This window comes from Dermacentor albipictus, chromosome 1, assembly GCF_038994185.2.
Source record: "Dermacentor albipictus isolate Rhodes 1998 colony chromosome 1, USDA_Dalb.pri_finalv2, whole genome shotgun sequence".
Classification (NCBI taxonomy): domain Eukaryota; kingdom Metazoa; phylum Arthropoda; class Arachnida; order Ixodida; family Ixodidae; genus Dermacentor; species Dermacentor albipictus.
The window spans coordinates 463,046,577-463,072,904 of record NC_091821.1 but is presented as its reverse complement, the minus strand read 5'-3'; the positions used below and the strand labels follow the sequence as shown (position 1 = coordinate 463,072,904).

General features: G+C 46.3%; 1 protein-coding gene across 5 annotated transcripts in view; it reads left to right on the top strand.

The window, feature by feature from the left end:
- Positions 1-26,328, top strand: part of LOC135905592 (phospholipid-transporting ATPase ABCA3-like) — a 226,287-nt gene that overhangs the window by 181,019 nt on the left and 18,940 nt on the right. For 4 of the 5 annotated variants that reach the window (XM_065436534.2, XM_065436533.2, XM_070532429.1 and 1 more), the window contains 3 exons: positions 5,756-5,974; positions 7,590-7,772; positions 12,241-12,575. In XM_065436534.2, the coding sequence (XP_065292606.1) occupies positions 5,756-5,974; positions 7,590-7,772; positions 12,241-12,575 (737 nt within the window). The remainder of the gene's footprint in view (positions 1-5,755; positions 5,975-7,589; positions 7,773-12,240; positions 12,576-26,328) is intronic. The other variant, XM_065436536.2, reaches the window with a different exon arrangement.

Below are 26,328 nucleotides of genomic sequence, written 5' to 3'. Positions count from 1 at the left end.
GCTTCCCTTCTCTTAGCACCGATTCTGCAACCCGAATGGGCCACCGGTTACCTAACCTATGCATTACATGACCTGCCCAGCTCCATTGCTTTCTCTTAATGTCAATTACAATATCTACTATCCCTGTTTGCGTTCTGATCTGCACCGCTCTCTTCCTGTCTCTTAACGTTATGCCTAACACTCTTCGTTCCATGGCTCTTTGCGTGTTCCTTAATTGTTTTCTAACTTCTTTGTCGGTCTCCAAGTTTCCCCCCATATATCAGCACCGGTAGAATACATTGATTGTACACCTTTCTTTTTAATGATAATGGTAAGCTTCCAGACAGGTTCTGACAATGTCTGCCAAGTGCGCTCCGAACCATTTTTATTCTTCTGTAAATTTCCTTCGCATGACCAGGGATCCCTGTGAATAATTCACCTAGGTAAATTTACTCCTCCACAGACTCTACAGGTTGACTTTCGATCCTGAACTCTTGTTCCCTTGCCCGGCTATTGATCATTATATTTGTCTTCTGCATATTAATCTTCAGCCCCACTCTTATATTCTCTTTGTTAAGGTCTCTACTCATTTGTTGTAAGTCGTCCCCAGTGTTGCTGAACAGGACACTGTCATCTGCAGATCTGAGGTTGGAGATATTCGCTGTTTATCCTTACTCCTAAGCCTTCCCAGTTTTATTTCTTGAATACTTCCAAGCACCCAGTGAATAGCATCAAAGAGATTGTGTCTCCTTGTACGACACCTTTGTTCATAGGTATCCTCCTACTTGTGGAGAATTAAGGTAGCTGTGGAATCTTTGTAGGTACTTTCCAAGATATTTACGTAAGCATCCTGTACTTCTTGCTTACGCAACGCCTGTATGACTGCTTGTGTCTCGACTTAATCAAATGCCTTTTCGTAATCTATGAAAACCATATAAAGAGGCTGAATGTGCTCTGCGGATTTTTTAATTACCTGATTGATGACATGGATGTGATTCATTGTAGACTATCCCTTCCTGAAACCTACCTGTTCCCTTGGTTGACTAAGGTCCAGTGTTGCCCTTATTGTATTATAAATTGTCTTGGTGAATATTTTTTATAATACTGGTAGTAAGCTAATGGACCTACACTTTTTCAATTCTTTAACGTATCCCTTTTTGTGGATTAGTGTATTATTGGCGTTCTTGAGTTCTCTGGGACCCTTGAAGTCGATAGGCATTTCGCATAAAGGGCTGCCAGTTTTTCAAGCATTATGTCTCCAACATCATTGATTAAATCGACTGGTAGTTGATCTCCTACTGCCGCTTTTCCCCGTTTCATGTCTTTAGAGGCCCTTCTAACTTCATCGCTAGTTCCAGAAGGAGCCTCTGTGACCTTTTCATTATTACTTTGAATGGAGGTGTCGTGGCTGCTTTGGGTACTGTGCAGGTCAACATAAAATTTTTCCCCTGCTCTTACTATATATTCGAGATAGCTGATGACATTACTTTGTCTCTCTTTCAGTGCATACATCTTGGTTTGTCTGATGCCTAGTTTCCTTCTCGTACTTTTCAGGCTGTGTCCATTTTTATTGCTTCCTGAGTCTTTGTTACGTTATAATTTCGAATATCCCTTATTTTGTCCTTGCTGATTAGTTTTGATATATCCGCGAATTCAATGTGATCTCTTGAGTTGGACTGTTTTATTCTTTGTCGTTCTTTTATTACGTCCTTCGTTGCTTGGGAGAGCTTACCTACTTGTTGCCTCCGTGAGTTGCCTCCTACTTCAGTTGCTGCTTCTGAAACGAGCCTAGTTACGGTCTCATTGATTACCTCTATGTCATCTACATCTCACTGTTCTAAGGAAAATGTCTCGGAAAATTCTACGGGCGCCGTTGTTCTACCATCTCAATCGGTCGTCATCAAGTTCAAGACTTCACACGTAAGGACATCTACAGGTTCTGAACTGGCCGCCCTTCGCGCTGCTGTCGAATATATCGAAAAAGAACCGCCCAACAAATGGGCAATATTTTGTGACTCGAAAGCAGCCCTCCAGAGCTTGCGAAGTTTACGACGTGGCAATTATGAACAGCTGGTGTCACAAATCAACGAAACCTGCCATTGCGCATCTGAAAGAGGACATGATATCATATTTCAGTGGCTGCCGGGACACTGTGGCATCGTTGGTAATCACTTCGCCGATGACGCTGCCCGACGTGCCCAGGCTGGCTCACCGACTCTCCTTATACCTTTATCCAGAGTCGACGATGCAAGAGAGCTTCGCAGTCTCGCTCGTGCAATCACGTTAGGTTGCTGGCATACACCACAGAACTCTAAGTGTCGTTTACACAGCCTCGACCCATCACTGAAACTTACATTACCAGCGAACCTTCCACGACGTGACGCAACACTGCTGTGTCGGCTGTGGGTAGGAGTAGCATTCACCAACTCCTACAGCTACCGTATTGGAATGGCGGATTCACCAATGTGCGCTAAGTGCAAGTGTGAAGAGACCATCAGTCACCTTCTGTGCCACTGTTCTCGCTTCGATAATCAACGTGAGACTCTCCAGTGTGCCTTAAATAGACTGGATGACAGGCCATTTACGGAAGCGAAGATCTTGGGAGCCTGGCCTCACAGTTCATTGGCTCAGAAAGCCGTTCGAGCGCTTTTTCGCTACCTGAGGGCAACAGACTTGAGTGCTCGGCTATAGACATCCCACACTTAAGTTCTCTCTCTTCCTCTTTCACTCCCCATTCCCCTCCCCACGTGTAGGGTAGCAAACTGGACTCAGTCTGGTTAACCTCCCCGCCTTTCCGTCTTCCCCTCTCTCTCTCCATCTCTCTGTTCTAAGGCGGCATATTTGTTTGCTATTAGCAGCTTGAATTGGTCCAATTTTATCCTTGCTGCATCTTGGTTGGCCTAGACGCAGTAACGTTAAAACCTAGACGCACCTAGACGCAGTAAGGTGAAATTCAGGTGAATCCTAGCCCTCAATAGCCTATGGTCACTGCACTTAACACTACGTAACGCTTCTACATCCCGTCCTATGCTGGGATCGGCAGAAAGTATTAAATCGATTTCATTTCTTGTTTCACCATTAGGGCTTTTTCAGGTCCACTTTTCGCTGCTACACTTTCCGAAGAAGGTGTTCATTATTCGTAGCTTATTCCTTTCCGCTAATTATACCGCCATCACTTCTCTAGTATTTCTAGACCCGACGCCATAGTTGCCAATTGCTTGCTGAGTTTGACCTTTTCTAATCGCTACTTCCACATCTTCATAAAACCGATCTACTTCATCACCATCGGGACTGCAGGTGGGAGCGTTGGCTTGTACCACCTTTAATCTATACCTCTTAATAAGCTTTATTGCAACTACTGCTATCCTCTCATTAATGCAGAAAAATTCATTAATGTTACCCCTATTTCTTTATGTATTAGGAAGTCTACCTCGTATAACTTCCTGTCTGGGAGTCCTCTATAGGAGAGGAAGTGGCCCTTAGTCAGCACTCTGTAAGCCTCAACAGTTCTAACCTCACTAAGGCTAATGATATCCCAAACAGTGCCTGATAGTTCCTCAAAGAATCCTGCTAAGTTAGCCTCACTCGAAAAAGTTCGGGTATTAAAGGTTGCAAGGGTAAGTTTTCATTGGCGGCCTGTCCAGATCCAGAGGTTCTCAGCACCCTCTACTGCGTTACAGGTCTGGCCACTACCTTGGTCAGGTGCTCCGCAGCTGCTGGGGACTGATGGCCATGGGTTAACTGTAGGAATGATGAGGGAGGTAGTGGCCGATTACTACACGAGGGACGCCAAATCCTGTTCTGGGTAGGGAGCGTCATAGGGGAAGCTTAGTGGGCATTCTTAAATGGCTTAGTATAGCCGCACTGGTTGTCGGCGTTTTAGCTGGTGTCAGGCGCCACTCTAAGCCTGAAGATGTTTGAGTACTGGCGGAGGTGAATTCAAGATTAGTACCTTCAGATTTAAAAAAAAGCCCACCCTGTGAGGATTCGAACTTCTGACTTACACAACCGAGCATACCAGTTAGCTGAGTCAGTTAACCGTGCAGGTTGTGACGCCGTCTTGTGGTGGAGAATTTCAGCCCAGGTTATCTTACATGCCTAAAAACTTCTTTGATTTATCCGCGATAGATGGGTAATACAATATAGAATAATTTCTAAACAATTCTGACCTCGTAGTTCCGGAATCTCACGTACGGAGGCGGCCGCGAACTCGGGAAGGAAGAAAGGCGTTTTGACGGCCTCTGACAGCATTTAAAACGAGAAGGGGGGCAAAATAATGGTGGAACTGGTCGCGTCTCTCACCCGAAACGCAACAAAGCACGGGGTACTTCCATCTTCTTGCGCTGCTTCGAAGGCCGAGCCTACGAAAGCGGATAAGCCGCACTACGTATATGTATATGTATATGTACGTGGAAACTTTCACTCAGGAACGAGTTGGAAGACTTCGACCCCGGATTTTATGCTACGCGGAGTCCATAACGCTACTCCCGTTTTACGGTATATGTCGACAACTAAACTGGACATGGTAAGAATTTGTATTTAGCAAACGTTCCCGTTGAAAAATTATGCAGGCAACCACTGCATAAACCTAAACTTCTAGAATATCACTTAAGGAGCTTAGCAGCTTTAGTATCATGTGAGAGGTGACGCAGACTCACAGAAAATTGCTCCTTACGAGGCTGCGAAATCCTTGTAATGCGAGCGTACTGTAGCTCCGCTGCCGACTGCGAGCGCTGCTGCCTGCTTTTGCTCCACACAGCGCAACACACGAAGTGGAAAGCTCCGCAAGAACCCGAAAAGCTAGAGGTCACAGTCGCTTTTTCAAGTCAGTTATGATTATCTAATCGTATGTTGCGAAAGTTAAAACGGCTGTTCTTTTAAAGAACGGATAGGTGCTGACGACAGCTTGCAACCGTCACCTCATGTTTGTTGCCGTAAACACAGTTTTTCAAGGCGCGACGTCCTGTGGTAGGGTGACATGCTGACGCTATGCATTCGGTATTTTCATGTCAATTCGTCCGCCTTGCAACCCGTGCTTCACGTGTGCTTTTCATCTCATGCGAGTACTACGGTCTGAATGATGATGTTTATTTTAATGAGAGCTGATGGCATGGCTGTATATACACCACTCCTACATAGTTCCATATGTATTTACAGTTGAAAGTTCAAAAGGTTGAAGTCATTCACGCCATAATGTACAAAGAGCCTCACAGGAAAATACCCCTGAGGGCATTGCAGCGACAGTGACTTTTCTCTAAGAAAATTCACTGTCGCTACATTTATTACAAATTTACTACATTGCTTGGATATTTGTGCAGTTAACGGCAAAGTTTCGTTAGCTGTTGCGTTGAGTTACTTGTTGGCTGCAATATTTACTTACAGAGAAGTAAACGTCAGTGACTTTCTTTTTCTTAGCCTGTAGGGCTGTAGTTACCATGACAAACCTTTGAGCGAATGCCTCCTTGGCGCAGGAACGTTGTGCTGAGCCATATACGTATAACGCAGGAGTACCGCTCTGTAATTGTATGAACTAAGGGAAAGGACGAGTAGGGTTTAATAATGGTGGCGCCGGATTCCAACTGAAGAATCGAATTTACTCCAGGTCTCTCTCTCTCTCTCTCTCTCTCTTTCTTTTTTGCTTTTTGTTCCGAGCCGTAGCTATCACGCGGAATATATCCGGAAAGCTCAATCAGAATTTAGTTTCCCACAATTCTATTCGTCGTGCGCGGTTCGCGTTTCCACGAGAGTGCCTCACCACGTGTTATGCCTCGCGCAGCGCCCGTGACCACGCTACTGTTTGCCCTCTCGGCGCACTACACGTCGTCACTCCGGATGTCTCGCATGTTATGCGTGCTTGTGTCTCCACCGTTCGCTCTCGGTCAGGCCGCCACGAAGGCCATCACACGGGGAAAGATTGCGCACATTTGCGCCCAGGCGAGGGCGCTCGACGTGCACCGTGCAGTGGGCACCCACGGCTTCGAGGCTCATTACTGGCGTGAGTATGAATATGCCCGATTGTTCTGAATGTCCCCGGGCCTGCCGTTTCAATTTTGTGGCTCAACTCAGCACATGCACAGGGGCGCAGCCAGGAGCAAAAAAAAAGGGGGGGGGGGAGGCACCGGGCATCCCTCTCCCCCCATTTCGTCCCCTCCCCACACTGGTGCGCGCCCCCATCCGCGAAATAAAAAATACTTTCTGGCTGCGCCACTGCACGAGGGCCGGAATTTTCGCCTTACTTCTATATATAAAAAAAAAAGCTTTTGCACCTAACACTACTCCATGTTTTCCTCAAATATGGAAATAAAACAGCATTTTATGGTCGTTTTTGTTCAGTGTAACGCTTGTTCACTATTACATTTGCCTGGCTTGTCAAGATCAAAAGCAATTCTGAAGCAGGCGTTAAAAACTCCCCATACTCCCCATACGTGGGCCGGTCCCAAAGATAGCGCAATGCTGGGCCGACCCGCGGCGCAGGTGAAGTAGGCGTTAAAAACTCCCCATACGTGGATTGTTCCTGAAGATAGTGAAATGCCTGGCCGACCAGTGGCGGAGGTGCAGCTCGCCATTAAGGGACCCACATACACAGCTTCGCTGGTCATCCTTCTTCAGAGTGAAAAGGCACTGAGGCTTTTTATTACAATTGGCTGTCTAATTTTCTAAAACTACTGCGTTTCTCTGCATGCAATTGATTTGCATGGTCTCCGATATAGCGACGTCCCACCGTCGTCACACTGTGTTGCGAGCGCCAAAATCCCTGAGGCCATGCTTCCAGCGTGCTCTGGCCTTCTCAGAGCTAGAATACATGCAATCATCAGAATTTGTATTACTGCGTAAAATATAGAGCCACAGCTTGTGGCATCAACTTAACGGTCCAAAGACGTTTGGCAGAGGTAACACGGCCAAGTAATTGGCTCACGTAAGCAAAGTGTGGGTCAAAATATGTTATCGCTCCGGTCATTGTGCTCTATTGTACGATAATACATTTTGTGGAATGAGTAAGCGAAACAACAGTGGGTTTTACCGCCAGTGTGAAGCAGCTGTTATCTCAAAGCTGGTGCTTGCTTCAAAATTTATTCCATGAACATGTGCACGCGTTCATAGCCCACTGGCTTCCATTCCTAAATTCCAATGTGCGCCCTGGTGTAATTGTTAAAAAGCTAAATAGCGAAGTTTCGTTACTAGTTAAATTGCGCGTTGTTACGTTTAGAATTTTGTGAGCGCTACAACAATAGAATCTATAAAATGACAGCCGGTCAAGTAAAGGATGTCACCACTTGCACATTATCGCACGTTTCCCAGCGGAAGCGGGAAACGGCATGTGTGATACTAAATGAGGGGGGGGGGGGTGTGTTAGGAGGTGAATTTCAATAAGAAAATATTCATTGGCACGTAGGCCAGCATATTGATTCTACAGGTAATCCTTCAATTTCTGGAGTTCATAATCCGACACAATAATATGTTACGTTGGTTGTTGTCTCAGTGGAACCAGAATGTTACGTACGATAAAAAAAAACAAGAAAAGAATGCAGAAACGATTCCGAGACAGCATTTGTAAGCAGGAGAGAAGGTAAAGAGATACGGGAACTTGACATTTTTCCCGTCTATTTCAGCATTCGTCGAGGCTGTGACCGCGGAAAAAACGCATCCATGCGGCGTAAGCTTTTTCTCGCTATCCGGGAACAGCCCGTTGGTGGAGATCCTGATCATGGCGTGCGAGGGCCTGCTGATCTTCGTCCTCCTAAGCTTTCTGCACTCTGGACACTACGCGGATATGCGCTCCATCTTTTGCCCAGGTTCTCGCTTCCTCTCTAATTCAAGACGGGGTGTCAAGACCCGGTTTTGAACTTTCGCTAGAAACAGGGAATTATTGGCTATTTAATGGACCTAGTGGAAACTTAACATTCAAGTCGCGAGGTCTCAAGACGGATTTTATGCGTTTACGCGCGATGATGCACTTTGACATTCACCATTGGCATCGACTGTACGCTGGCTCGTGGATAATCTGTCGAGGGATTCAATGTTTGCCTCACGCGGAACTGACTACACAACCTGTTTCTAGCCCCAGGGATCACACGATTCTGCATCTCAATTCTTGCATGCGCTAGACAACTGCGTTCGCATACCGGAGTTTGTTGACCATTTATCGCCTCCTACAATATCACGTAGTGCGTTACGCCGGTCCATTAACGCAACCTTTCGCTCTTTGGCAGATTTAGCCTGCACATGTAGAAGGATGAGCTTCGGAAGAGAAATGGCCGGCATGTCTTCGCAAAAGATAACTCTGCCTGTAGGCAGCACCATCTCTCTCCTCTTTCCTTTACTGTTTTCTTCTATATTTTTATTATTTCGTATGTTCAATTACTGTCGTCTTGGCGTGAAGTAGTGCTTGTCCCGTAGTGAGGATATAAACATATGCAGGAAATGCCCACTGAAATAGACAATAACTGTAACTCTGTGCAGTCATGGACGCGTGGTTTGCTCCAGTGACTTCTGTGCTGCAGTGTAGGGACGAAGTAAAAAAAAAGTGCGCGCGTTTCCGCGTTAGCAGTTTCGGGAAAGCGGAGTGTTCAAAAACCATCTTTGTAAATGAATGTTGCAGTGGCGTTAATTGGATAACTCGCACCATGACGACATTTGCATAACGTAGGCCGGGATGAAAAGCTCACGTATGACGTCTTCGACCAGTCGTTTGAATGTGCTCCAGTAAAGCTTCAGTTGTCGTCTAAATGTACAAATTAGAAACATTACGTGAAATAGCCGACTTCAGTTTTAATTACAATTATGCGCTGTTACTGAATTCATCCTCGAACTAGAGCATGTGCACTGCTTAGAGAACATTCTGGCGCTGTCTGAGCGCTGTAAAACTACCACTCGAAGGTGGCATTGCGAGTATGAGTTAATCAGCAGAGTGACAAAAATCTCTTGATTTTCTTAGTTTCGTCAGCGCCCAATCAGTAAGCCAGAAAAAAAAAAATGAATGCCAGCTTGTTTTGTCATGTTTTATGCCAGCAAGTGTGTAGCTCCTCGCTTCTCGTTCCCCATTCTGTGCGTGATTTCGTTTATTCCTTTAAAAATGTTTAATAAGTATGAATGAATTGCATAGCTCTATCATGCTTATCATATCACTTTATTTCTTTTAAAACCACGCAGTTGGAGCACTACGTAACAGCTGGGCACGTACCATATTGAAATAGGTTTTACCAAAACTACCAAAAACACCCACTCGATTCTCCCGTTATCAAAGGTAGTACCGGGTCGTAGAATGTTTCTGCAGAATCAACCAATTCAGAACAATGCATTATCGGTAGGAGCAAAAATTTCAGACTTTTATCTGTTCTGTATATTACACAGAGGTGCCACTCGGGAATTGTGCACAATACTCCATAACCCTAATCTTAAAGTTCGGACTGATAATTCTACTGACTCCGGAAGCCCATAGAGCTTTGGTCACCACCAAATTTGCGTAGACTGTGCGTTTTCTTTTTCTGATTGTACCAGCTTTGTCTATGCTGCCTGTTGCTGTATTGTATGTTCTGTAATATATAACGCTTCTTTTTTTAGGATCGTTCAATAACTTATGCAAATTTATGGTCTGTTGGCTCAATGTACGCTTTGCACGCAGTGATGATGATGGCGTCTATATGAACACAGGGCCTTCTGTTCCTGGCTGCTGAGTTTTATTTTGTGCAATAATATAAACACGTGGTCGCCACTCGGAAGACGCGCTCATGTCTTCGACACTCTTTATTAAAGTGCAGTGCTCTTTTTAAAGAAAACATATGAAATGAATCGATCGATGGGCGCAGTCATGAAGAATGCTTCACAATGGACCCACACAACAGTTATTATCACGAAAAATTGGGCTGTAAAACAACTGAGTTGTGAAAGAAATCACAGGGAGAAGTACGTGTGATAATTTCTATAAAAAGTGTTAGCACAAACAGGAACTCTATTGGCTCCCATAGCAGTTGCACAAATTTGAATATGTTGCCTGTTCTCGAACTTGAAGTGTTGGGTATTTGGACACCAACTTTATAATTCTCTAGAGCACCAAGTTCAAAATGAACAGACTAGTTGAATATTGACTAAGTGGAATCTTTGGCGAATATGCTCACGGTGCGGGGCAATTAATGCGGGTGTTCATTCAATGTTTCGCATAATGGCGCCACTATTAAAAAACGAAAACAGCGGATCAACCTCTCTGAGTGGTCACAGAAGAGGTGAAGGCATTCTCTCACCAGTAGTGCATATATGAGGTAGATTTTGAGAAATTGGACAGACGATCGAGGTGCACGAAGTTATCCAAGCTTCGGGGGCCTCTAGGATAGATTGTAACACTGAGAGGTTGGGTGCATTCTCGTTGATAACGTGTATATATATATATATATATATATATATATATATATATATATCCTTGTTTCGGTGCTCGGTCGGCTACACTACCTCTCGCTGCTCCAACGTTCTCGTCGCGAACGCTTATTGCTCAAAGTGCTTCGCGACAATATATATATATATATATATATATATATATATATATATATATATATATATATATATATATATATATATATATATATATATATATATATATACATACATATATATATATATATATATATATATATATATATATATATATATATATATATATATATATATTAACGTTGAATTTACACACAAATTGCAACTCAGGTTCGTCTCATTCTCTTAGTTTCGAGAGATATCCTCCCGTTATAATTACCATGATGTGTCAAGTGCAGGGCTGTATAGCATAATAATCCGCATCATAACATTGAGAGATGTTCTAGCAAGTTCGTTTCAGAATGAATGTTACATAGAATGATCTCTGGTTCGTGCAGCCTACTGCTGTTGTAGCGCATTCCACGATGCAGTGTGCGTCAGCTATAGAGGATACGGCATCCAATCACCATAGATATGAACGTTATCATTTTACCTGTTCTGGCCGCCTAATTTTATCTTTCCTAGCCCTTCTGTGAGCTATCCAGCGCACGTATTCTAGGGTATCAGCTTCTACTTTGACACAGGAAACGAGCTCGCACGCAGTCTTAGTCGCGCTAGACGCTGTCTATAGAAACTTGAAGATTGTCGCCTTCTTTAATGTCACGAATTCCTTTCTGTTTCGGACGAGACAATAGTTTTGCACTCATTACTTTCCGAAACAAAGATCAATAAGTGCTACCAGTGGTCGACACCCTTCAGGCGCTTGCGCGTTTCCAGCAGGTTGAGGCCCACACGAGTGGTAACCGTGAAAGGCCGCCATTGCCGAGCACACTAAAGTAGCAGCGCCAACAGCTGAGCTTTCTGTGCACGATATCATTACACGTGACCCAAAAGTAATGACTTCCTCGCTCCTGCAGGGCTTGCGTCACTCGAGGCACGGCTTGTTGAAAACATCTGCCACCGTGTCACCCACAACGTGGCGTTTCCACTTCCACACATATACCTACTACGCGGCTATGTAACGGCAGCGTCACTGAGAGAAAGGCTAATAAACGGCCGCACAATGCCAAAAAAACTCCCCAAGAGCTATTATTGCGGAATAAGTAGCCAATACGTACTGTATTATCCAAACATGATGCCGTTATAATAGTGAGAATTCAGTGACCCTTTGAAACTGAATATGTTTTTTTTTACCATAGCCTTAAAACACAAGGGAAAGGAGCAATGTAAGGAAATCTGCAATCAGTATTCAGGTTACTGCCTCAATTATTGTTGCTATTTCTTAAGTCGTCATTATCTGTTCCAATATGTCACGCACACCGTACGCATTACCCCAGCAGAGCCAAAATGAAGGCTACTGTGAATTGCTTACGTGATTTTCTCATTCTAACTGCAGGTAACACTAGTTGTTTTCATTGCCTATTAAACTTGAAGCGTTCTTTTGCCTGGCGGCCGACACTCTCGATCGTTTGTTATCCATTTATATGCTATAGTTTGGATCCGATCTGTGTTTCGTCTGCAGCACACAGAGCAAGGCAAAGCTTCGAGTAATGCTGGCGCTAGGCTTAGCTGCAATACTTGTGAAATATGTATTTAATTTACCGTATCTTCTTCTTACGTGGGGACACGTAACTTTCTCATCGGCTTTCTTGCAGCGTAACCTATACCGAAAAGACCATTTTTATACGAAGCGGATACATGCGAGCAAAAGATTTTGCGAGATTTATGCAAAAATCGAGTGATGTGCAGCCTTCCGGAGGCCTAGTGTTGTAGACTTTGCTTCTCGATGCATACTTTCAGAACGACGCTTCGCACAAGGCTCGTCGGAGGAGATCACGGACGAAGACGTGAAGGCGGAGAAGGAGCTCGCCGAGCGGCTGGCGGCGAACGGCGCGTCCGCCGAGTGGGAGCAGCAGGGCTGCATACTCGTGGCGCACGACCTGCGCAAGTCGTACGGTTCCTTCCAGGCCGTCAAGGGCATCAGTCTGGCTCTTCGACGTGGCGAGTGCTTCGGGCTCCTCGGCGTGAACGGCGCGGGAAAGAGCACGACTTTCCAGATGCTCGCGGGTCTCCTCGAGCTCAGCTCGGGCGAAGCCTACATGTCCGACGTCAAGCTCTCGGTTTCCCGCAGGCGGGTACGGATTTTGTGACCCATTATACCGGGACAGTGAGCGAACTTTGCGTTGTGAAAACTGTAGGCCGCCAAATAAGGATACCTTCAAAAAAGTATATGTTTGCCAGCCGGCAGCGGGAGGGGATCGAGGGGGCGCTTATGAGTTTTCATAAGCAGTCGGATCTTCGCAGCGCAAGCAGCGACGCTCACGGAAGGCTATAGGCGGCGGACGCATCCAATGAAGCTGCTCGAATTCCTAAGCTGCTAATGCATGCGCGGTTTTGTGTCAGTGATGTGTTAGTTGAAGAAGGGTACTACTATAATAATGATGCTCGTACCGTGTGACTACGACAGGAACGTATTCTTACTACTGTGATGGCGTCCAGAATGTTACGACAAGCAAGCTTATAGTTACGAGGGCCGTTTTTTTTTCAACCTCCGATCGGCTATAAATAAAAGACAAGTTCATCTAAAACAATAGTTTTATTACCAAAAGATTAGTGCAGTTACGCTTACTTTTCGACATAATCACCGAAGAGATTGAGGCATTTGTCGTATCTGTGGACAAGCTTTGCAATACCCTCTTCAAAGAAAGTTGCCGCCAATGAATTCAAGTAGCCCTTGACGTTGGTTTGAAGGTCACCATTGGTTTGAAAGCGCTTCCCACCAAGCCACGTCTTCAGTCCAGGAAAAAGATGAAAGTCACAGGGTGCTAAGTCTGGACTGTATGGCGGATGATCAAAAATGTCCCATCCAAAATGTTTGAGAAGCCGTTGAGTTACTCCAGCAGTGTGTGGACGGGCATTGTCATGGATCAGAACAACTCCAGCGGTCAGCTTTCCTCTTCGTTTGTTCTGAATGGCTCTACGCAAACGTCGTAATGTTTCACAATAAACAGCTGCAGTGATTGTGGTTCCGGGCTCCATAAACTCCACAAGCAACACACCTTGTTGATCCCAAAACACAGTAGCCATGGTCTTTCTGTCGTTGGTTTTTTTGAATTTCTTTGGTTTGTTTGGTGAATTTGAATGCATCCATTTTTGTGATTGTCGTTTTGCTTCCGGTGTGTCGTATTGAATCCAGGTCTCATCCCCAGTAACAATTGATTTCAAAAGGTTGTCTCCTTCATCCTGATAACACTCAAGGAACTCCAAAGCTGACGCCATTCGTCGAGTTTTGTGGCCGTCCGTCAACATTTTTGGGACCCAACGTGCACAAAGTTTTTTGTAGCGTAACCGTTCAGTAACAATAGAGTACAAAACAGACCTGGAAACTTCTGGAAATTCCGTAGATAAAGCAGTAATGGTGAATCTGCGGTTTTCTTTAACCATTCTGTCAACTCGTTGAACCAGGTCATCTGAAACGACAGATTTGCGTCCTTGGCCCCCTTCATCATGCACATCATTACGTCCATCTTTAAAATTTCGACACCATTCACGCACAACACCATCACTCATGAAGTTTTCCCCATACACTCGACTCATTCTCCGATGGATTTCTGCAGCACCATGGCCTTCAGCCTGTAGAAAACGAATAACACTTCGCAATTCACACTTGGCGGGAGCAACAATAATGGCAGCCATGTTTACGTGGCTGTAGCACAATGCCGACTGACGCCTGAATGTCAACAATGGCGGAGTGTGTAGTGCGAGAGCTGCGCAGTCGCCTACAGCGCATGTCCGCCTTCTGCTGCCCGCGTATCGTCTGCACGGAGCGATCGGAGGTTGAAAAAAAAACAGCCCTCGTATAAAGTAAGCGCACCACTATACTAAGATAGATGCCTGTTCAAGATCTTTTGGAATGAATATCTCTAGTCAACCAGAGTCGGCCCTGACTCAAATTTGATATGGTCATCAAAGCATAGTGCACTTTGAGTACATATTATTATTTGATGCTGACATCAGATCATGGTGCCGGCTCACCCTTGTTCTACTTGTTGGGCAACTACCTTAGCTTTTGTCTATCCCTTAAGTAGGCTACCTCCTGTCCAAAGTATATTTGTAAATGGCATCGTGCAATGCTTAAAAGATCCCACGTCAGAAATATCGCGGTTCCTGTAGCGGAGCGAGTGCTGCCTAATAATTTCACTGCAAGGACATAACCATTGTTGGTTTTCACAAAATTATATTATGCGAATTCCCCGCACTGGAAAAATGCTGAACGTAAAGTTTCTCTTCCGTAGATGGTTCTGTTCAATGTCGTTTTCGCCATTTGATTACATTGGTATTGATGGTACGTTGCGCTATGTAGACATATGTAGATGCCACGTATAGATACCAAGCATGTGAAGGTATTGCCTGGGTTGAAGCAATGCACGAGAACAAGCTATGTTGATTCATTCATCTTCCTAGAAATAAGTGAAAACTTCCCACTACAAACTAAGAAAATACAGCCCTCGATGTTGGATAGAATGTCAAAAGACCGTTCTTGCACCCTTCATTTTCTGGAAATTCTGAAAATATATGTATTCGTTAGCAGTACACATTTACTGTGCCCTTTCTTGAATTTCAGGGTGTTGGAATGGCGATTTGTGCTAAACTTTCACCTTAGGAAACTTAGGGGTGCTCGGGCACTTGAACTTTTCAAGCAAGTAAAAATTTATACTGGTTTACTCCTTAGTAGTTTGCACCAAGCCATTGTTCTTGTCCGTAACATGGTCACAGTAGGCTTTGGATGTCATCCTTCTACTTCATGTATGCGGCGTCCCTGTTGGTGAAGGGGAGAGAGCGAGTTGTTTCTTTTATTTCATCACCTGCCTTTCGCTTTTTAGCGCTGGCTTCGTTGAAATTGTTGAAGCTGTGTGCTGTTCTATAGAATAGCTAGCAAGCGTCAGCGAATCCTGGAGCGACAGCCGATCGTAGTTCTTCAGGCCCGTGTCCTTTCTGGTGTGGCATCGGCGCAGGCGCAATATCATGCGCAGTAAGTCTTTCATTGTGTGATGCAGTATCAGTTGAAATAAACATTCGCAGGTATACAGCCTGCTACCGATAAGAAATAGCATTTACTGCGGAGACGGCGCGTACCATTCGTAAAATGGGGGGAGACATTTTGTCCTCCTGTTCTCTCTCTTTTATGTCTTGCAGATCTTCCTGCTAGTTTCGCCTAAATTATTTTACCATTACGCTGATTTGTAGATAAACTGAAGAGCGTCGTGTCAGCTTATTGTAGCACCTATAGTGCCAGCGCAGTTTTTAGGCGCTGTAATATGTCCCGTGGTGGTATTGGCGGAGTGTTCTATAGGTGCCACTTCCCATTGGCAATCTGTTAAAATCCCAGTGGAGTACTGTGGGGCTCTTTGTTTCTTCGCTCATTTTTTGATGAGCTGCTCGGAAGTGACTTCTCGATTACTTCAGCGGATATGCGAAAGAATATTGTAGTGATGGAAGAACGGGTATCGCTGTAAAAAGAAAACGTAGTGTGCATATCGGCCAAACAGTGATTGGGAAACTGCGTGTGATTCCAGCAAATCCCTCATTGATATGTGTGTATTAGTTTACTAAAACACCCTTCTCTATGTGTGTAGGTGGATGAGATATAGACACACAAAACACCCCTAAAGGTGCGATTGTCTTTAATTTTTGTTCCATATTCAATGATATCATTACCAGTGACGTCTCCCATCAGACTCCGAATGCCCAGGTGTTCATGGCCTTGTGCTGCTGATAGAATTGCGAGTAGGCGCGTATGCGTGCGAAGTGCGAAAGGCAATGGTTCGCGGCAAACGCGGCTACACTTATTATTCATGAAATGATCAATTACAACTATTTATTGAGACGTTGATAGGTGTCTTTTTGAAAACACCATCCGAGACGTATAATCCAGCCTCACTACGAATATGCTTTTTCGCCAAACTTTACCGCACTATCATGACAGTTCGTGAGTTCCCTCTCCACGCCTCAGCCTGCATGAGGAACCCCCTGCCACGTCAACTCCCGGATACACAACGGCGGCCCCACAGTGATGTGGCAATAAGCTCGGTTCACATGCTACATAAGTCACAGTAATGCCGGGAGCATCCTTCTTTAATTTTGTTTTTATAAACATATACTGCCCACCACTACAGCTACCCAAGCAAGGGAGGATTGAAGTGTTAGGAGACGATGTCCAAAAGCATCTGCATCAGTACATTTTACAGTAGCACTCGGTAAAAAGTTAGCACTCATTAACTTAACGAGAAAAAGAAAGAGAGTGCTTGAACAGCTTCGTTCATGCGAAGTATGGATGCATAACGTGAGAGTGATTAGTTCTCAAAGACCTGTTATCAGTATCGGTGCAACTGTGCTTTCGGCGGCGCTACCTGGAGAATCGGGCCATGTTGTGAATTGCATGGATCCTCTTGCGAGGAAATAGGGAGCGTACCCACGAGTGGTGTCAGGATGGGCCCGCCAACTCAGCACGACAGTCTCCGGAAGCTTGTCAGTTTTGTTTACATACCGGGTATAAGCCCAGTTTACTGGGACAGGTCATCACTATGACGAGCTAAATCTTTGGAGAGCTTAGAGAAAACTGGAAGCAGCATCTGGTAAATTTAAGGGGTATAAGGCGACAGTATTAGAAAAATGGTGTAGCTGATACTCTAGTTTGAGACTATAAGGAAGGAGTTCCGAGGTATGTCAGAATAACCATTACAATGCTTGCCAAGCGAAGTAAAACCACACGAGTTCGGCAGACGGTTAGGTTGTCTGATGACAAGACATTTACAGTTATGCAAAGCAGTCAGCATGCATTACGCGGGGATAATTGTATATCTTGAGAAGAGGTCGACGTCTAGCAGTAGACATGGAACATGTTGTGATGGTGATGGGAGCTTCAGTGACGCTGCGTGACAGCGTTCAGCACACCACTTTTCTTTGAAAGCGTTGTAAGGCTTCTGCCGCTACTTAGCGCACCGGTCTCTTCATGCGCGAACCGAAGAGCCGTGCTCATGCTCCTTCGGTCGAGATACAAAAATATTTCGATTATTGGTTCCTCTTTAGAACGAAACTTATATGGCTAGGGTTTTTGCATCGTTCGCGAACAACCTGCGCCACTGGCGCCACTCGACGCAACCACGCGAAGGTGCTCGTACGTACGTGGTCATGCGTTCCTCGACGTCGTGTCCTACACCAGATGGCTCCGTTGCCGCTAATTGCTTAAGGGGGTATGAGCCATTCATAGGCGGGGGGAAACAATCGTCATCATCATCATCACCACCACCACCACCACCACCATAATGAACAACTTTCATAAGTCATAGTAGTGCCGGGAGCACCTTTCTTTAATTTTGTCCGTCACAAAGTGCGAATCGTTTTTGACGTTTCCTCATTGGTCAATCCCGGCTTGTCCCAGCAAACTGGGCTTATGCCCGATATGTAAACAAAACTGACAATATTCATATTTCCTCATTAGGAATGGCTCGAGCATCGTCGTCGTTATCCGCAGCTGGCTCGTTTGCCGCTCATCATTCCAGCGTAAAATTTCATTTCTCTTCTGTGTTCATGATGGGGAGGCCGCCTTAATTTTTATTTATTTACCGTGCTATGAACGATTCCTTAAGGTATATGAGCTTTCGTTATCTTACGTGACGGGCGCATTTAATAACAGAGGTGATAGGAGAATGTCTGTGCATGTCTATCATTATGATGACCACCGATAAGGACAAGAAATATATTCGTACCTTTGTTAAAAATACAATATCACCTCTGTTTCGTGTGCTAAACAGCTCCGCTGGTCCTTCACAGAGTGGGATGGCTCATGATTGTTTTTCGTAGTCCTCTGGCGTTATTATAAACTAGACATATTCGTTTATTCTTTTATCAAAATGGAGTTATTTGTCACTATTTATTCAGCTCTGTGTGGGTTCGAATTTTATGTTCGCCGTCAGAAATGTATATTTTATACATCTGAAGAAGAAATGAAAGCATAAAAAAATGTCACAGATTTTAGTCATACATCAAAGCCTTCGATCGCGCGCCTTACATAATAATGGGAAGTAATGAAATGTCAAATGCCTAAATTTGCATTCCTAAATATGCGTGAAATTTGCTCTGAATCTGTATGAAACTTCTTTTCATGCATTGGTAGTTAAATCATGCAACGTACGTGGTAGAAGTTGGCGGTACAGCACAGAGGCCTAGCTAATCGCGCTGTGCAACAACTTGTGGGCACTTCTGAAATTCCAAGAACAGCCACTGTTCTACGACACCAAATCTAGATAGGCTTGGTGCCAGTAGTATGTGACTTGCAGATTTGCAAGTAACATATCACTTGCAAGTTCTACAAGCCGTTATGCATATCTGCAATGTACATGACAATTATGGGAGAAAGAATACAATCCTCTAGCTCTAGTGACAAGAAAAAAACGCGATACGGCATGCAATCCACACGCATGATTTCAACTGCGATGTAGCAACAATTGCGAGTTTCTACAGACAGCAGTCGCATGGATGGAAGGACCTCTTAAAGCAGAATACTGATGACTCCAGCTGGACAGCAGTAGCCAGCGAATTTATATTGTGACTGGACTTTCCCGAAGCCTTGGATGCGTTCATATAAGGAAAGAAAGAATGACCATAGGCGCATTTATTGGTACAGAGAACTAACAATGGCTGTACGTTATCGAGGTCAAAACAGCGGAAAGTCCAGAAGGCAATCTTTTGAAGACAGTCGAAGTAAATGTAATGTTGAGTCCGGACCTGCCTCGACCTGATGAAAAAGCAAGGTCGTACAGAAAAGGAATGGGATTAATATTAGCAGATGAGCAGTGCTAGGCGAAAACAAATATGAAACGAGGCTACTTATCGGAGCTGGCTTCTACTGGGAAATAGTGTTGGGAAAAACAGAAAGCATCAACGAGAAGACTATACTAGTGGAAATCATTCTGGGTTGGATGGCTCACGGATTGTGCACAATGAAATGCCAATTACTCACTGTAAGTGCTGTTGTTTTACTACACATTTTAGAAAGACGTGAACAACTCAGCAATGCAGTCAGAAACTCTTAAGGACTAGAAAACTTGGGCCTCACACCACGTGAAGACATCCTAAAGTACGAGAGATAATGACGTAATAGTAGCTAGTAGTATAGCAATGACATAATAGTAGTTCCAGGGACAGTTACGGAGGAAGGCGAGAGGTACCAAGAAAAACTTCCTTGGAGGAATTTGTAAGCTATCAAGGCTACAAATACATCAAAAGACCTATCGCTATCAAAAGACATATGCAAGTGTTTATAAAGCTCTAATGAGAAAAAAATATTGGAATATTGTGATAAGACAATGCAAGAGCATTTCACGTTTGGCAAGGCGGAACTGGGGCATCGCGATAAAAAGTACGGGCATGTAAGGGCATGCAATGTGTTACATGCCCGCATTGCTGTGGCATCTATTACATTCTACCCAAAGCAGTGATACGAGAGGACAGAACAACGATCAAAGTGCGAATCGTTTTTAACGTTTCCTCAATCGTGAATTCCGGCTTGTCGTTGAAAGACAACTTAAAAGAAGGAGCAAACTTGAACCCCCACATATTGACTTTATTATTAAACATGTGGAGCCAGGGCATCACAATCACTGCTGACGTTGAAACGGCATTCCCACAGATTGGCATCCATGAAGATGATAAAGACACCCTCCGATTCCTACGGTGGGAGAAAGCCAGACAGATGGAACTCGGACGAAAGGAAGATCGCAACGTAGCAAATGACGCGAGCGCCTTTTGGAAAGGATCCGAGCAGCTTTCTTGAAGCCGCAATGATTTGTCACCACCTTAATAAAAAACTAGGGAACTTTCCTGCCACAGCCAAGAAACTCGGAAATTCTATTTACGTTGATTACGTGATGCTATGTGCCAAAGACGATCAAGAAACGGAAGTTATACGCGTCGAAGCAAATAGCATTTTTCCAAAGTGCCAGAATGAACATCAGGAAATGCACCTCGAACGGTACAGAATTAACGCAGACATTTGAACAAGACTGCATACCTAAAAATTTGCATGAAGTTATGCTACTTGGTATAATGCGGGGCACATCAGATGACATATTAAGAAACATATTAAGAATATTATTTGAAAAAACGAATTATAAATGTCGGGGACAGTCCCACGAAACACTCGGTACTGGAAGCAAGCGTCAAAATATCCGACCTCATAGGATTTATAGCGCCAGTCGCGACCTTCATCGAAATCGTAATACAATGATTATGGAAAGCGGATATATCGTGAGACTATCCGATTGAAGAAACAGAAAACGCTAAATGAAATAAATAAATGCGAGTGACTACCAACAGGTGAAAAGCACAAAGTACCGAGACCCTATACGGAAAGTTTATTGTTGCGTACAAGCATGAGCATACACATATTTCATATGCTATTCCGGCAGCCCATGTAACCATGGCATACTTGGTAGTATCTCATGAGGATGGAAGGAAAGCAGTACAGTTGATATTGGCGCAGAGAAAAGTAGCTCCGATAAAGCACACTAGTCTGGCAAGGTTAGAACTTGAAGGAACAACGCTTTCATTGAGAATATAGAAATGCTTGCACCAAGAGTTGTATATGACAAAATCACTACATCAAGTGAAGTTTTCGACTCATTCAATCACAATACGTCATTCAACCATGAGACGGAACAAGCGAGAAACTTTTATTGGCAACAGAATCAGTGAAATAGGAAGTACGCAGCAAAAACTTAAATTTAACCACGTGAGGAGCAACGAAAAGCCAGCTAACTTTTTAACGAGATGTATTACTGCGCAGAGGCTACTGTCAGTTTAATTGGGGCAGAAATCTTTGTAGAAAGGTCCATAGGGGTTGTGCTCCCCCCCCCCCTCCAACCACCACACACACGCACACAACAATAAGCAAATCTCTTACAGAATTAGCGGTATAGAACAAGATCAGAAGAAGAACATCGTCAATGTTCAGAACACAACGCACGGTACCATGTGTAATGAAGAAGAGCACTAGAAGAAGGTCGGCCAGATCGTCTCTTCCATGCCTGCTGTGCAACCAGTGGGCCAGCCGGATCGCCAGTGCTTGGCACGAGTGTGAGCCGTTCGAGCAACCAGCTCTTCCTGCTCTGCGTCGCCTGCCTCCTGGGTTACGAAGAGACGTTACCCTCGGAACTGTTCAGTGCACCCATTACAATTGGTGGAAGGTGCGGGGTACTCAAGAACATCTACACCCTGGAACTCCGGTCTCGGACTCTGCCTCCCGTCATGCCTGACTCTCCCCAGCCGACGCCGCCGCCACCCCCCGTTGCCTGCTCTGGCGCTGTCCCGCAACGCCATCCAGTGGTTTTCAGCGGTACGGATGAACAGGACGTCAATGTCTGGTTGGCTACGTACGAACGGGTGAGCTTGCACAATCGATGGGATGATACCGGCAAGCTAAATGCCGTCATATTCTACCTTGCGGGAGTGGCTCACCTGTGCTTTAAAAATCACGAAGCCGACTTTCAGTCCTGGTCCGCGTTCAAGACCAGTTTCGCTGCAGTTTTCGGTCGCCCTGCCGTCCACAAGTTGCGCGCCGAGCAGCGGTTACGAGAGCGAGCGCAACAACCCGGTGAAACATTCACCTGCTATATTGAAGAGGTTCTCGACCTATGCAAACGTGTGGATGCGTCTATGCCGGAAAACGACAAATTGAAGCACATCTTGAAGGGCATCGCCGATGACATTTTCCAAATGTTGATCGCCAAGAGCCCGCGCACCGTAGCAGAGCTCATAAACTTGTGCCAAAGCTACGACGAGTTGAGGAGGCAGCGCGAGTTGACTAGGCGCCCCTCAGCGGCTGACGAGGCCCTCTCTTCCATGACAGCCTTCTCTGATCGTTCCTCCTTGCTCACACAAATCCAAGCTTTCGTGCGCGAGGAAGTTGCACGTCAGCTTTCTCTGCTACCCTTCGCTGAGCTACAGCAGCCGCTGCCGCAACAGCCTCCTACACAGCTCGCTCCTACGCTCCGGCGGGTTATTGAAGACCAAGTTGCTGAGGCTCTACCAATGCAGCATCAGCAGTACCCTGCCGCCGCGCCTCTTACTTACGCATCCGTCGCCGCGCAGCCCCCTCGCAAACCACCCGTTGTGCTACATCCTCGTCCGCCACCACCCGTTCACAATCCCGTTCATCGACCTGCTCCTGCCTTTACTAATCCTTGGCGCACGCACGACAACAGGCCCATATGTTATGCCTGCGGTATTCCCGACCACGTTGCACGACTCTGACGCCGCCGCCGCATGCTGCACTCTGATGCGTTTGTGCAGTCGCCTCCCTACGCCAGCGTGCAGCCTTTCCACGACACTTATTTTAGTCGGCAGTCGAACAGGCCACCAGCCGAGCGCCCGGTCCTTACACGTCGTTCACCTTCCCCGCGTCGCCGCTCGTTGTCCCCCATGCGTCGGCGCCCTTCACCCACGCAAGAGGAAAACTAAGCGCCGCAGTTCAGGAGGCAAGGACTGCGTCGCCATCAATCTGTACAAGTCCTCCATTGTCGCCTTCGAACGTTATCGATCTTACTGTTGATGGCGTCCCAACCGTTGCGCTATTTGATACTGGAGTAGCCATGTCTGTCCTAAACGAACGCCTCTCTCGCGCTTTCCGAAAAGTTGCGACACCACTTCCTGCATGGGTTTCCTCTTCGCACAGCAAGTGCCCAGCCATTTCAGCCTTCAGCAGCATTCACAGCTAGAGTTGTTATTCAGGGCGTTCTCTATATTGTGGAGTTTGTGGTTTTCCAGTCCTGTTCTCACGACGTGATACTTGGGTGGGACTTTCTTTCGTGAAATAACGCCGTCATCAATTGTGCACGTGCTGAAGTCGAATTATCGCCTCTGCGTAACGTGCCCCTCGTCGGTGCCAATTATCTTCCCGCTAAGCTAGTTCTTCGAGAAGACATCGCCATACCGCCGTACTCGTCTGCCGTTGTTCCCGTCTTCTGTGGCACTGTCTCTGAAGGCGCTGTGCTCTTCACTCCTTCAGAACTCTTCATGACCCGCAAAGACGTTCCCCTGCCTTTCGCCGCGCTTGACATTTCAGCCGGTTTCAGCGTCATCGTTGTCGGCAATCCGCTCCCTACATACCTGATGGCTCTTCGCGGCGAAGCACTTGGCCATGTTCAGCCTATTGATGATATGTTTATCAACGACGTGCCGGATGTTTCGTATGCAGAGCTCACCGACTTCTGTGCATTTTCCACTTCTGCTCCGCCATCACCTGACTTATTCACACCTTTCATTGCCGATGACCTTACTTCCGAGCAGCGCTCCCAGCTTCTTCACCTGCTTGCCCAGTTCCGCTCTTCTTTTGATGTCGCTCAGCCTATTCTGGGTCGCTCGTCAACCGTCAGCCACCACATGGACACTGGCTCCAACGCGCCATTGCGGCAGCGCACGTACCACGTATCTGCCAAGGAGCGTCAGGGGATCAGTGAGCACGTGGACGACATGCTTCAGCATGGCATCATTCGACCTTCCAGTAGCCCGTGGGCATCACCGGTGGTTCTCGTCACAAAAAAAAGATGGTTCCATTCGGTTCTGCGTCGATTATCGCCGTCTCAATAAGATAACGCGCAAAGACGTCCCTTTACGGCGCATTGACGACGCTCTGGACAGCTTGCAAGGCGCTAAATTCTTCTCTTCGTTGGATTTACGCTCGGGCTACTGGCAGGTCCCGTTGTCAGTAGTTCATCGTCATAAAACTGCATTCATTACGCCAGAGGGTTTATACGAATTTTATGTGATGCCATTTGGCCTATGCAATGCGCCTGCTACCTTTGAACGAATGATGGACAATATCTTGCGTGGCCTAAAATGGAGCACGTGTTTGGGCTTTCTCGACGACATCGTTGTGTTCGCCTCCGATTTCAGCACGCATCTTCTTCGCCTTAGGCAAGTGTTGACGTCCTCGACCAACGCAGGCCTGCAACTGAACCTGAAAAAGTGCCAGTTCGCCGCGCGCAAGCTCATGATTCTAGGTCACGTCGTATCCCAAGATGGCATTTACACCGACCCATCAAAACTTAGCGCCGTGGCAGAATTTCCGAAACCTAAGACACTCAAAGAACTCCGCGCCTTCATCGGCCTCTGTTCTTACTTCCGACGCTTTGTTCGCAATTTTGCCTCGATAATATCACCTCTGACACAACTCTTAAGTGGCGCCAACGACCTATCCTCCTGGTCTCCTGCATGCGACACCGCGTTCGTGACCTTACGCCGTCTCCTGACGTCTCCGCCTATACTGCGACACTACTACCCAACCGCCCCAACTGAAGTGCATACCGATGCCAGTGGTATTGGCCTTGGCGATGTCCTTGCGCAGCGCAAATCTGGCTACTCCGAGTACGTCGTTGCTTACGCCAGTCGTGCGCTGAGAAAAGCGGAACGCAATTACAGCGTCACAAAAAAAGAATGCCTGGCCATCGTTTGGGCACTCGGGAAGTTTCGCCCCTATTTATACGCCAGGCCTTTCAATGTTCTTACTGACCATCACGCCCTTTGTTGATTATCCTCTTTAAAAGACCCGTCTGGACGCCTTGCCCGCTGGGCTCTGCGCATTCAATACGACATACACGTCATATACCGCTCAGGTCGCAAGCACACTGACGCTGACGCTCTGTCCCGCTCTCCGCCGCCAGCCGACACGGCCTCCCTCTCCACCGTTAAGGCGGTATCCTCGGTCGACATCGACACCTTCGCATCAGAACAGCGCAAGGATCCTTGGGTGGCCTCTCTTTTGGATCTCCTTTCTGGCTGACCTGCATCTCCCATCTCCCGCTCCCTGCGTCGCCAGGCTGTCCATTTTGCTGTCAGGGATAAACTCTTGTATCGACGGAACTACAAACCCGATGGTCGCAAGTGGCTCCTGGTTATCCCCAGGACCTTGCGTTCCGACATGTGCGCGTCTTTCCATACTGACCCACAATGTGCACACGCAGGCGTTTTGAAGACGTATGAGCGCCTGCGACAACGTTACTACTGGCGAGGAATGTTTACTTTTGTCCAAAAGTTTGTCCGCCCGTGCCCGCAATGCCAACGCCGCAAATTTCCGCCTCATCCGGCCCACGGTTTATTACAGCCGCTTCCGTGCCCTGCTCGTGCCTTCGACCGTGTGGAAATTGACCTGTACGGGCCGCTACCACTAACACCCGCTGGAAAACGATGGATTATTGTCGCAGTTGATCACCTTACACGCTATGCTGAAACCGCTGCTCTACTTGCAGCGACCGCCAGTGGCGTTGCATCCTTTCTGCTCCATCGTTTCATTCTTCGTCATGGCCCACGTCGGGAGCTGCTGAGTGATAGAGGCCGTGTGTTTCTGTCGCAGGTGGTTGAAGCTCTGCTTGCTCAATGCCGCATAGTTCACCGAACCACCACGGCGTACCATCCTCAAACTAACGGACTTACAGAGCGTTTCAATCGCACCCTTGGTGATATGCTCGCCGTGTACGTTTCATCGGAGCATAAAAACTGGGACATCATCCTCCCATTTGTCACGTAGGCATATAATACGGCTACACAAAGTACCACAGGATTTTCTTCATACTTTCTTCTCTATGGTCGCGATCCTTCCCATACCATCGATACGGTTTTGCCTTATACCCCAGACGCGTCAGAATGTGCTCCCGTTTCAGCCGTCGCCACATACGCCGAGGAATGCCATCAGTTAGCCCGAAAGTTCACCTCCGCTGACCAACAACGACAAAAAGGCAATCGTGATGGTGATGCTACGAATCCGGACTTCGCTCCCGGCACCCTTGTCTTGTTGTCCGTGCCTTCTACCACGCCTGGACTTTCGACAAAACT